General features: G+C 32.0%; 1 protein-coding gene across 1 annotated transcript; it reads right to left on the reverse strand.

Moving 5' to 3' along the window:
• Positions 1-4940: 4940 nt before the first annotated feature.
• On the reverse strand, positions 4941-7114 carry LOC114419868 (expansin-A15-like). Its single transcript, XM_028385669.1, has 4 exons — positions 6996-7114; positions 6722-6851; positions 6279-6591; positions 4941-5849 (listed from the first exon to the last, which is right to left on the reverse strand). The coding sequence occupies exons 2-4, from the start codon at positions 6846-6848 to the stop codon at positions 5543-5545; spliced, it is 747 nt and encodes a 248-aa protein (XP_028241470.1). The 5' UTR covers positions 6849-6851; positions 6996-7114; the 3' UTR covers positions 4941-5542.
• Positions 7115-12969: the final 5855 nt, after the last annotated feature.

Below are 12969 nucleotides of genomic sequence, written 5' to 3' on the forward strand. Positions count from 1 at the left end.
CACAATACCCATGGAAACTTGATCAAAACCAACACAAAAAAGGATTTGCAGATATACCCATTGTGGGTCAACACAAGGAAAAGAGAAAGAGAGTTCAACATTTAACAATGGAGACACAAGCTTAAGGAACAAGGAAGAACACTTGTCTTGAAGAGAGGCCAAATCCTATTCTTGAGAAAGCTCCTTGAGGGTGGAGGAGAACATGAAAGAATTGAGAATTTTTTAAAGAAGAGGAGAAAGAGGGCTCTAGGTTTTATGAGAGAAAAAGATGAGAATGACTCTATTGATACAAGGGATGCTCATAAAAAGGGGAAAGAAAAGGAAATGAGCTCTCCTCACCAAAGTATGTCCTAAACCAAAGCTCCACACAACAAGACTCATCTCTCATAACAAAACATAGTACATCACCCATGTTTGAAATATATTTGTTTAAAAAATAAGTTATAGAGAAAAAAATTATTTTGTAATAAATATATTAGCTAACAATACATACATTAAAGCAAAATATTATAGAGTCTAATAGTTAGATATTCATCCCCGTCCTCGTTAAAAGAATCAAATAATATCCATAAGCAGTGAAAGTAGGTTTTTCCATTAAAGTGAGGATAGGGTGAAGTGGATTCTGTGAGTTTGTGTTCTTTGTCATGCCTAATTGAAAAGTGTCCAATACATAAAATTATTGTTTAAGCAATAAAATTTAAATTATATTTTTATAATTTAAGAAAATATAATTTATTTACAATAATAGTTTATATATATATAGTTAATTAAATTATAGTAATTAATATTAATTTTTGATAGTAAAGATCATAAATATTATGTACGAGAGATAATTCTACTTTAGACCATTATTCATATAGTAAAATGATATTCCATTTTTTTTATAATTTTATGTTTGTTAACAATTATTATTAGAATTTAAATTATTTAACGTTATGGTATTTGTCTTTCTGGAAGCCAAGAAGAAATGTCTTTTCACTTGCCATTAATTGTTTTCGTCGTTTTCTGCGTACCCCTTCAGTTACCAATGTGCGTTTTCTAATTTTTTACTCTTTTTGATGTTTCACGCTTTCCATTGCTGCACGCCTTTCCAGTTTTCCATTTTCCATTTCCGTTGTGTCTTTTGGATTGTGGGTTTTGAATTCTCTCCCGTTTCGATTTGCTCTCACGTTTTTATTAAGCCTGAAATTCGTTTTCAGCTTGGTTTGGCATGTATCATGAGGTTTGAATATCGGTGTATGTGTTTTTGTTATGGTATCTAAGTTTTCGTAGTCTAACAAGACAAAAGGTTGGACCTTTATTCATTTTATCATTAGTTTATCTTTTCCTATACCTTGCTTTTCGATTTTTGGTGGGTTAATTTTGTCTGTCACCCATTGTTGTCGCTATATGTGCATCCTTTATAAATTCCATTTTCCAGTTTGAAAGGGTTAATTTCATTTTTAGATGTATATCGGTGTATGCATTTTTGTTAGGGTATATGAGTTTTCGTTAATTTACCTTTTCATGTTGCATCTGCATCATGAACAACCTTCTTAGCAACTCATTACATACACGTTTTTATTTGGTTGCATGATGGTCGAGAACAACAAAGAAGGCAAAAACGATAAGTGAAGCACAATAAAGGCCGTTAACGCTGTCCCACAAACCTAACTACAGGTTTGTTTTTTAATTCTCTTTTAATTGCTTAAATGCTCATGTCTGTTCTGCAAAGATGTCCTAGAAAGAAGGCCTTCACCATGCTTTGTTGATGTCCGTTCTGCAAGTTTCCCAACATGTTTTGTTCATTTTATTGTTATATTGTGGCCACATTATTGTTTTCTTCATGTTTTAGCAAATTGTTACCTTTTTTTTCTTGTTTTGATGTATTACAAGTCAAACGGTTTCAATTGTATTCCATCTTGGTTTTCTTATGTATTGCAAGACACAAGCTTACATTTTTAAAGACCTTCGATCTCCATGTTTGCAATGTTTGCGTTCTGAGCGACTTGCCAGACAAACCTTCATAACTTTATTTTCATTTCCATGTTTGCGATTGTGCAGATCTGTTTGACTGGATACATCACACAACCTTAGACCTTAGCATATTTTATCCTTATTTTATCTTTTGGTACACCATGTATATCATGTACTTACTTTTTTTGGTCTTCTGATTTGCCGCTCACATAGGCTTACATTTTTTTTGTCAATCCTTTGTTGTAGATCGATTTGGTTAAATTATTATTTGAAGTCTCAGTTATATTTTTGCTTAAATTTTGCTGTCCATCTTAGTGTTCATGTCAGTTCTTCATCATAATGCCACGTGTGCATTAATTTGTACTCATATCTTGCAAAGAAATCCCCATTTGGAGACTGTCATAATTCACTTCTGAATGAGTTGCTAAGAGGGACAAATTTGTTATTTTTATTATTATTACTTTGTCATTTCTTATATCCATATTTCTTGCATTTTGATTTTCAATTTTGCTCCTATAGCTGACGACTTTGCTATCATAATTTTTATTTGTAATTACTATTAAATTCATTTTCATTTTATTGTATTATCATTCAATTTTTGGATTATCATTCAATTTCGTCACAACATTTATGTGTTTTATTTTCGAAAATAGTCATTAAGTATTATTTTAATAACGAATTTGAATTTTGAATTTTTGAATATGGAAGGTCATACTTTGATGAGGTTGCAAGTTGCGAAGTAGGACAGTCACATCCAATTTAAAGCTTCATATCAATGCTGACTTAGTTTTCAAGGTACCGTGTAAATTGTTCAATATCCCCACAATAGATTCTATTGGAATTCGTGTTATACACGTCTAATCATATTTCATATGGCCGAAAGGTAATAATTGTTTTCACCATTAAAGTCTCCCAATTAATTAATATATTAATATTTTCACCATTACCAAAGCTAATAATTATTTTCACCATTATGAAGGAAAACTAGTACGGGAATTGTTAAAGCCTCCCAATTAATTAATATTTATTAGTATTTTCACCGTTATCAAAGCTAATAATTATTTTTACCATTATGAAGCAAAACCAGTACGGGAATTGTTAAAACCTCCCAATTAATTAATATTTATTAGTATTTTCACTGTTATCAAAGCTAATAATTGTTTTTACCATTATGAAGCAAAACCAGTACGAAAATTGTTAAAGCCTCCCAATTAATATATATATATATATATATATATATATATATATATATATATATATATATATATATATATATATATATATATATATATATATATTTTCACCGTTATCAAAGCTAATCATTGTTTTTACCATTATGAAGGAAAACCAGTACGGGAATTGTTAAAGCCTCCTAATTAATTAATATCTTAATGTATTTTAACCATTATGAAAGAAACCGACTACGGGAATTGTGAAAGCCTCCTAATTATTAATTAGGATTTTCAAAATTAAAAAACAGGTACGGGAATTCTAAAAGACTCCCAATTTAAAAGCGGTTCCCAAATTAAAGCCCATTCAATACAAATTACAAAAACTCAGGCATATCAAATCATAACCAACAGTTCTCTTCATTTCTTTTCTCATTTCTCCAAAACATCACTCAACCCTTAACAGTATGAGTACCCAATCATCATTCTTCTCTGATACGGTAAGTTCTTTAACATTCTAATCCTTCTTCTTTTCTTTCTTATTTATGTTTAACTTCTTCTTTTCTTTCTTTTAACATTCCAATCATCAATCTTTATGTATATTTATGTATTACTTCATTATACGTTGTTTGCATTTTGGAATCGATTTTTGTCCTTTCGTATATGTTGTTTTCCTATTTTGTTCTGAAACTAATTACATTCAATGTTGTGTTATAGGGCCCATCAAATATGATGGCAAGAACACGATTTACAACAGCATTTCGTGTTCAGAAAGTCAACATTAACAATCCCAACCACTTTTCCTTTTCTCTTATTCCAAATAAAAAAAAATAGTGATTGCCTAATGTTTTCATGTTTTCGTGCAGAACATCACTATCAATTTATTATGTTCAATGTATATATCATTATCTTTGTTTTTTCTTCAGTAATTATCTTTGTTTTTTCATTTACATTGTGAATAGAATTATCATTATGTTTGTTGCTCATTCTGATTGGAACTGGCACGTTTTTTTATTTTTATTTTTATCATGGACCAAGGCAGCTTAATCATGTCAGTTGTATCATGAGGTTGGTTTGGCATGTATCATGAGATTTGAATATCGGTGTATGTGTTTTTGTTATGGTATCTGAGTTCTCGCAATCCAACAAGACAAAAGGTTGGACCTTTCTTCATTTTATCATTAGTTTATCTTTTTCTATACCTTGCTTTTCGATGATTGGTGGGTTAATTTTAGTTATTATCCATTTTTGCCGTTATATGTACATCCTTTATAAATTCCATTCTCTAGTTTCAATCAAAAATTTAGTTTTTTTGAATCAAAATTTTAGTAATCATCACCAAAATTAAAGTATGAGCCCGTCAGCACGGGTTTCTCGCTAGTGAAGTATGAAATCAAACCACCCGTCACCAAAATCCAAGCTCCGATCAGAGGTAATTGCTGCGTGCGTTGTTTTCGCATATCTTAGTTTCCTAGATCTAAGGTTTTTTTGTCCAGATCTGAGTTTAGGTTCTTTGAGATCTCGTCGTCGTCGGATGCTTGCGAGGGAGAACGAGAGATCGCGAAGTTTAATTTATTCATCATTCTATTAAATTAATTATTTAAAAATTTAAAATACTAATGAATTTAAAGTTATTGACGAAAAAAATATATTAAAATAAAATTTCTAAGAACATAAAACATCAAAATAAAAATTTTTAAAACTTAATATATATATATATATATATATATATATATATATATATATATATATATAAAACTTACTAAACCAAAAGCTTGTTTGTTTGTTCAAACAAGACTACGAAGCGATAAGAAATAAACAAAGACGAGGTAGTACTACTAGTAATTGCTGTAACTTTCCATTAGGAAAATTTACATTCAGTCTCCACAAACCGAAGACATACACAGCCAAGGCTGATTACAAAAGGGGATCAGTAATCAAAAACAACAACACTAGTAACACTTCCAGATTGAAATAAGACTATCCCAATACTAATTGGCGGGTGGTCACAACAAAGTCCACCTCTTCCAATTTAGTAGCTCACCCATAGTAAAAACTAATTAAAAAGTCCACTGTCACTAGCTTCTTCTCTCCACAAGAAGGTTAAAAAAAAAACTTTAGAAAAAGTGAAAAGAGTAATCCACCCCAGTAATCAAGAGGGGCCTAAAAAATTAGGTCCCCACTTGTTGACACGAGAAATTAAAATTAAAATGAAGGAGCAATTTAAAACATGCCCCTTCTTAGATCTTAATTCCCTGGCCTCTAAAATCACCAAAAAAACTTACCCTTCACCTAGTAGCATACTATCTAATACCCTAGTACACTAACCAGTCATAAAAATAATAATACTCCTAGAACATAATACTATATATCTATTATACTATATAGCACTACTGGTATGCGTGTGACAACAAGATCTAGCGGAATTGAGCACCAGTGTAGGTTTGACCAAAGGACCAGCCAGATGGGGCAACATTGTTGGATGCCACAGTTCTGCCATCACTTGTTGTGACCTTGAAGGAGAGGCTCTGACCATTAAGGTAGTTGTTGCTTTGCCAGTTCTGACCCCAGTTCCTTGACATTGGCATCCAACCAGTTCTTGAACCCTTGATGGAAACAGAATGCACATCACCAGCACCACCAACGTTTGTGATGAGAACTAGGTTGAAGTAGGAGTGTCCATTGATTGTGAACCTGATCCCTCCCTTTCTCCTGCAGGCCACCCTACACAAATCCACCAATAACACAAAGCTTAATTGTTGTTGTTACCAACAAAAGCAAAAATAAGTTCTTAATGAAGTTTCAAAATATAATTTTGGTGTCTAAAAATTAAAGGATAATATATGCTTTAAATTCCTCAAAATCTTGTCAAATCCCAATATTTTAAAATTTCAATAAGCACTAAAACCAACTTTAACCAAAACTTGAAGAATTCAAGGATAATAATACACATTTCAGATTCCTCAAAATCTGGTCAAAATTGGTTTTAGAGTTCGAGCATTATAAAAAATAATGGTTTCAATATAAAGACTAGAGCCATCTCTAACCAAAACTTGAAGAATCTAAAAGACTATTAGAAACAAAAATTCCAAAATATTTAATGAATCAAAAACGACTATATCGTTGAAAGGAGTGAAATTAAGCAACCTATACCTTCTGAAGGACACGGGAACAATTCCAGCTTTGTATTGAGCAATGCGTAGGAAGACAGGTTGAGCTAGGTCAAAGTGTTGGAGAGGCGGGTTGCACCAGCCACCATTGTCGTTGGGTAAGGCATTGTTTGGTGGACAGAAATTGGTGGCAGTGACCACAATGGAGCCTGGGAGACACCACCTGTGGTCATTGGCACACCTAATCTCATAGCAAGAGCCACAGCTCAAGCCATTGTTGAAGAGTGCAGTGCTCAGAGCAGCAGTGTTTGTTCCATACCCTTGGCTGTAGAGGTTCCCATACCCACATGCCCCACCTGCACAACCACACAAATTAGTCAAATGGGGTGCTCCAAAATGCTTCAAAAACAGCATTTAAATGATAAAAATTGAATCTTTATGTAAAAACTTAGTGCTTTGAACTGTTGCAGAGTTCATAGTTCATACCCATTGTCCCAGATGCATCACTCCCTCCATAGAATGTGGCATGAGCATTAGTCCACCCTCCACCATAGGCATGAGCAGAGGAGAACATCGTGAGAAAGGCCAACAAGAGTAACCCAGTGAGAGCCATTTCCTAAACACACCAAACAAAACAAAATAAAAAATCAGAAATTTCCTTCTTACACAAATGTTACAGCATTTGTGTATATGAAGAAGTACTCTTCTTCAAAAGTTGGAACAATTAACTTCAGGTAGATATGAATGGAAAAGGAAATACCCTGATAATGAGGAGTCAAAGGAATGAGCAGAAGAGAGAAATGGGGAGTGAAGCAGAGTTGTGAAGAAAACTGAGAGGGAGTCGCACCTAATTTATAGACCCTGAGGGGTAGGGGGAAATAGCACAAGTTCCACTAACTGTTTTTGAATTGTTTGGACAAAAAAAACCGCTAATGGCATAACTGGTTTTTTGTAATAAAATTGTTAAAAACAGTTCAAGTTGCCAAGAGGTCCACTTTTGAATTTTTTATGTTTGCAAAGGCTGTTTTGTGGCTGGAAAAAAAATCTTCAAAATCCATGTGGGGCATAGCTGTTTTGGCTCTGACGGTTAACAAGCTTCCACGGTCACATGCATTGCAAGCATCAACCATTTTGCCTCAAATACCCTTCTCTTTTCTTTTTCCCACTTCACTTCTCTTTTGCTCCAACTTCTCAATGCTCCAACTTTCAAAATAATAATAAATTTTAGGGGTTTAAAATATTGTTTTGGCTTTCTGATATTTCCATTGAATAAAAAATTAACATAAGAAAATAAGTGCATATTTTTATACATAAATTATTGAATAATTTTTCAATCTTTAGGATCAAAATATCTATACTAATAATAAAGAAAATACCCATTTTAGTGTCCACATTTGAGACAATTTTATTTTTCATCAGTTTTTAAATTTCCAGTTGTTCCGATATTTTTTTTAACAAATGCTCACCTAGTTTCTTGTTAGTCACTTTCTTTTCTTACTCTTACTAATTTTTTTAACTTCTAATTTTTTTATTTTATTTTATTTATAATATATAAAGAGGCACAGTACCTTTCTTCTATAATCAAATAATTTTATGTTATTCAATTAGAAATTATTATGTACAATAAATATAAAATTTTAAAATAATTATTTCAAAAACCATATTAACAATAATTTTTATTAATCAATAATTTTTATTAATCAATAATTTTAAAAATTACACTAACAGAAATTATTAAACTTTATTTTAAATTGAGAGTGATGCAGAGTTCAAGAGTTGTGTTACTGGTATTTCTTACCCTTTAGATTCGTAACGAAATATCTCATTCACTATTCACAGCTTTTTCTGATTTTCTCTCTCTAACATGTTAGAACAGACACAGACAGAAGCACAATTCAGTTGGTAAGTAAAACGGTCAGAACTCTGAAGGTTGGTTAATTTAATGGAAGAATTCTTTTTTGATTTTTTTCTGGGCCAATAGTACTTTTCATTTTTATTTTTAACTGTCATAAATACCAAATTGTTATTCATTCTCTCGATAAATCAGTTTAAACTTTTGAGAGTCTTACATTTTTTTTTGTCTTTTTCATAATAAATCATATCATTAAGTAATCTTCTAACAGATTAGAAATTTAATTCTTTAGAAAAAATTTCTGGAGAAAGAAACATTCAATCAATACTAACAACACACAGATGTAAACCTACCGAGGAAAGTGTTCATTTTAAGCTATCATGAGTAAAAAAATTCAATTAGTTTCAGTTTAAATAATGTGTACAAAATTGTTTATTACTACTATATATTTTGCAAAGTAATAATAGGCTAATGGCACTACCAATTTTAACCACACATAATAAATATCATAGGTTCAGGGCTTACAAAACAAACAACACAGCCCCTACAATCTCTAACTCGCTGAATCTGAACATGTCTTGTTACTGTTGAAGACTCTAATTCCAAAGTACAGTTCACATCAGAGAAATTAATGCAACGAAGCTACCCTCCAGCACATGGTTTATGACAATTTGAGTCAGTTGGAGAAAAGCTCGTAACTTCGTTGAAATTTCTTGCTTTTTATTTATCATTAAATATTCTCTCATTAATTTCTAATTCTGTGCGTTAAAATAAGCAAACTAAAATGTTCATCTACATTTATATTATGTCCAACTGTGTCTTTGTGTATGGGTGTGTGTTTTTCTAACATTGTGTAATCTTTGGCCAGCTGGATTTTGATTGTGTGTGAAGCAAATCATGAATCTTCGTAGATAAGATCTGCATGGAAAACGATAAGTTATGTTTAGGAAATTTTAGGTGAAGTGATATATGTAAACCGCGATTCTCGGGCAGTAGTGTTATTATTTAATTTAATCGTTGTTACAACTTAAGAAACTAGAATTATTGTGTGTGAAAATGGCACGAGTTGCACGACTTCTGTAACATTCCAAAAAATTTAATAAATAAACTTTACGATATTTACACATACACATATAAAGTACTTACTATCAAAGGGTCTAGTTACCTTAAAAAAATCATATGATCTTAGTTTAATTAGTTGAGTAGAACTTGTTGTAAATCTTTTAATATTTATTTTTAATTTTTTAGGGATAAAAAAATATAAAATACTTATTTATTCTAATTAAATATTAAGGATGAGGTTATTGGTACTCTAATTCTATTTATATTCTTTACAAATAACTTGTAATTATAACTTTTATTATTATCCTCATTTAGAAATATTTTTATAAAATTTTAAATGAACATATTCATTTATGGGTTTATAACATGGAAAATGATAATTAGTACGAAAGATATATGTACGAATCCACACGATTTAATTTTAAATAAGATAACTTTATTGAATTCATTAATTCTCTCTCTCTTGCCTGAATTGTTATTCATTTTGATTGGTTACTATTAAATACGTAAAAATTCGAACCGCTACTTTTCGTATTATTTTCTATTTATACTCCTTATTAATAACATACTGAAAATTTATTAAATAAAACTCATTTAAATAAATTATTTCTATTAATTAAATAACACTCATGTCGGATATATACATAAAGTGTGAGAATCGAAGTGCAAAATTAAATTGAAATGAGATACAAATTAAAACAACTCAAAAAGACGCATATACTTTAAAAACAAAATTAACCTTAGATACAAGCATTCAAATTCAACTTTAAAAAAGGATTAAAATTCAATAAATTAAGATAAATTAAAACCAAATTAACCATTTGTTACATTATTTAATAATTAAATTAAAATGCTCAAAAGGACTTTGCAATTATGTTATTTTCAAAATGTTAATAATACCGCATCCAATACTCAAAATATGAGTTATCATTTTGGTCATCTTTTATTTTGGACTCAACATGATTCAATTAAGACGAAATATATTGGATGACACGACCCTGAAAAGCTAGATTCTAAGTTAGACACCGTTAAATTCTTCTAAATCTTACAAGTTATTTGAAATTGAATATAAATGGGTAGAAAGAAAACTCACCAAAAATGAGGTATATGTCAAAATATCAAACGAACGAGGATAATGCACATGAGCAGAAAAGATAAAAAGGATGAGTCATTGAGAATGTCAGCTTAACAGGTTCAGTAACAAACTTTCCATTCATAATCATCCATCCACCTTTTTTATTTTTGCCTTTTCTTCACCTATAAATAGCGGGCATAAGCCTAATGTAAAGCAGGAATGTCGTATCAATAAAATTCTCCATTTTCTCTTTATTCCTTGTCTTATTTTACTCATTTCTTAAGATGGTACCAGAGTATCTAGCTCTCTGACTATGCCACTCTAATGGCTCGTCCAGGTGGTTTCAGCAACAACAATCATGGAGGTGGTCATACAGGCAAGACCCTTCCAGCCCGTATTATGTTCATGCAGGAGATGGACCTTCATCTGTAGTAGTCACTCCTGTGTTGAATGGCTCTAATTACCATGTGTGGGCTCGTTCTATGAGACATGCCTTGGGTGCTAAAAACAAATTTGAGTTTGTTGATGGGAGTATACCCATTCCTGGTAGCTTTGATCCAAGTTATAAAGCTTGGAGTCGTTGCAACATGATCATACATTCATGGATCGTGAACTCAGTATCACAATCAATCGGCCAGAGCATAGTGTTTTTGGAAAATGTTGTTGATGTTTGGAATGATTTGAAGGAGAGATTCTCTCAAGGAGACCTTATCAGAATTTCTAAGCTTCAACAAGAGATATATGGCCTCAGGCAAGGTTCCCTCTCTGTCACTGAATTTTATTCTGAGTTAAAAATACTTTGGGAAGAACTTGAAACATATATGCCTATTCCATGTTGTTCCTATACTGTTAAATGCACTTATGCTTCATTGAGAAATGCCAGACATTTTCATACTCTTAATTATGCTATAAGATTTTTGACTGGTTTGAATGAGAATTTTTCAGTAGTGAAATCTCATATCCTACTAATGGATCCATTGCCTAGCATGAACATAATTTTTTCTATGGTCATTCAACATGAAAGACAAGGGAACTTTGTTGTTGGAGATGATTCTAAGGCCCTTGTTGATTATAAGAGGCCACAAGGAAGAGGGAGAGGTCCAGTACAAAACTTGGGATCAAGGAGAATTTGTACCTATTGTGGAAGGAATGGTCACACAGTGGAAACTTGCTATAGGAAGCATGGATTGCCTCCTCACCTTCAAAAACGAAATGCCTCAATGGCAAACAATGCTTGTAATGATGCTGCAGATTCAAATGGAGACTTCTCAACTAATGGAGAAATGCATATTGTTCCTCCCAGTTTCACTCGAGAGTAATATGAGAAACTGCTTAGTCTGATTCAAGGTTCTGGTATTAATCAAGATTCTGCTACCGTAGCTAACCAAGTCAGCACAGTTACTCAGGTTGGTCATTCATGAGCTGAAAATCACAAATCAGGTAAAATCTACATCTCTTCCTCTTTCAATAGTTTCTCTCTTGGATCATAGATTCAGGTGCTAGTGATCATATATGTTCTTCATTAAAGAGTTTTCAGACCTTTAATGAGATAAAACCAATTAGCATAAGACTACCTAATGGTCAATTTTCAGTCGCTAAACATGTTGGTATTGTTTCCTTTTCCCCTAGATTCTTCATTACAAATGTACTGTATGTACCTAATTTTTCTTTAAACTTGATTTCAGTGTCAAAATTGTCTTCTACCTTAAAATGTGTTGTCACATTTAATGATTCAATCTGTCTCATTCAGGAGAAATCTCAGAGGATGATTGGTTCTGCTGAAAGGTTTGAAGGGCTATATATCACTTAGTTTTTTATGCCAAGCATGCCTCTTGTTCCAATGTTCAATCAATTGATATACAGACTCTACCAGAAGAAGTCTTATGGCATTTTAGACTAGGACACTTGTCAATTTCTAGGATGATTTCTATTAATTCAGAATTTCCTTTTATTGTTGTTGATCCAAAGGTAGTTTGTGATGTATGCCATTATGCTAGACATAAGAAATTACCATATAATGCTAGTTTAAACAAAGCAGATTCACCTTATGAACTTCTTCATTTTGACATTTGGGGACCTATCTCCATACAATTTATTCATGGTCATTCTTATTTCTTGATTGCAGTTGATGATTTTAGTCGTTTTACATGGTCATTCTTATTGTTAAATATAGAACATCCTTTTTTCCATCAGGAACCTATGAGGAAGACCAACACTTTCTCTACTTGTTTTTACACAGTATTTCTCTTGCGTGATTTTCTTTCTTTTTGCCTAGATAGTTTAAATACCTGTCCATAACCACAATTATATTTTCATACCATACACTTATTTATCAAAATAGCTTGCTAGATATCACAAGTTCCCCGAGAGTTCGATACTCAATTCTTACCATTTTATACCACTTGTACGATCCAGTGCACTTGTCGGCTACAAACAACTGGCATTCGGGCAAAGGATAAATTTCAAAAAATCTGAACTTTTTGTAATTGAAATGTACCTTGTACCATATTTATTGAGCTAACGTAGTTGTTGGGAGTAAAGGCAATGAAAAGCGATGATCGTTACTTGGGTCTTCATACTTTGGTAGGGAAATCCAAGTCTCAAATTTTTAGGTTTTTAGAGACTGTGTCTGGTAGAAGCTGAAGGGGTGGAAGGAAAAAGCCCTATCTAAAGCAGGAAGAGAAGTGTTGATGAAGTGTTGATGAAGTCAGTTGTCCAATCCATATTTTCCTACATGATTGGGTG

The sequence above is a fragment of the Glycine soja genome, chromosome 7 (genome assembly GCF_004193775.1).
Source record: "Glycine soja cultivar W05 chromosome 7, ASM419377v2, whole genome shotgun sequence".
NCBI classification, from domain to species: domain Eukaryota; kingdom Viridiplantae; phylum Streptophyta; class Magnoliopsida; order Fabales; family Fabaceae; genus Glycine; species Glycine soja.

Coding starts and splice junctions, on each gene's coding strand:
- LOC114419868 (XM_028385669.1), bottom strand. CDS start 6,848: ATGGCTCTCACTGGGTTACTCTTGTTGGCCTTTCTCACGATGTTCTCC. Junction 6,592..6,721: donor TGATGCATCTGGGACAATGG/GTATGAACTATG, acceptor GTGGTTGTGCAG/GTGGGGCATGTGGGTATGGG. Junction 5,850..6,278: donor GTTCCCGTGTCCTTCAGAAG/GTATAGGTTGCT, acceptor GGATTTGTGTAG/GGTGGCCTGCAGGAGAAAGG.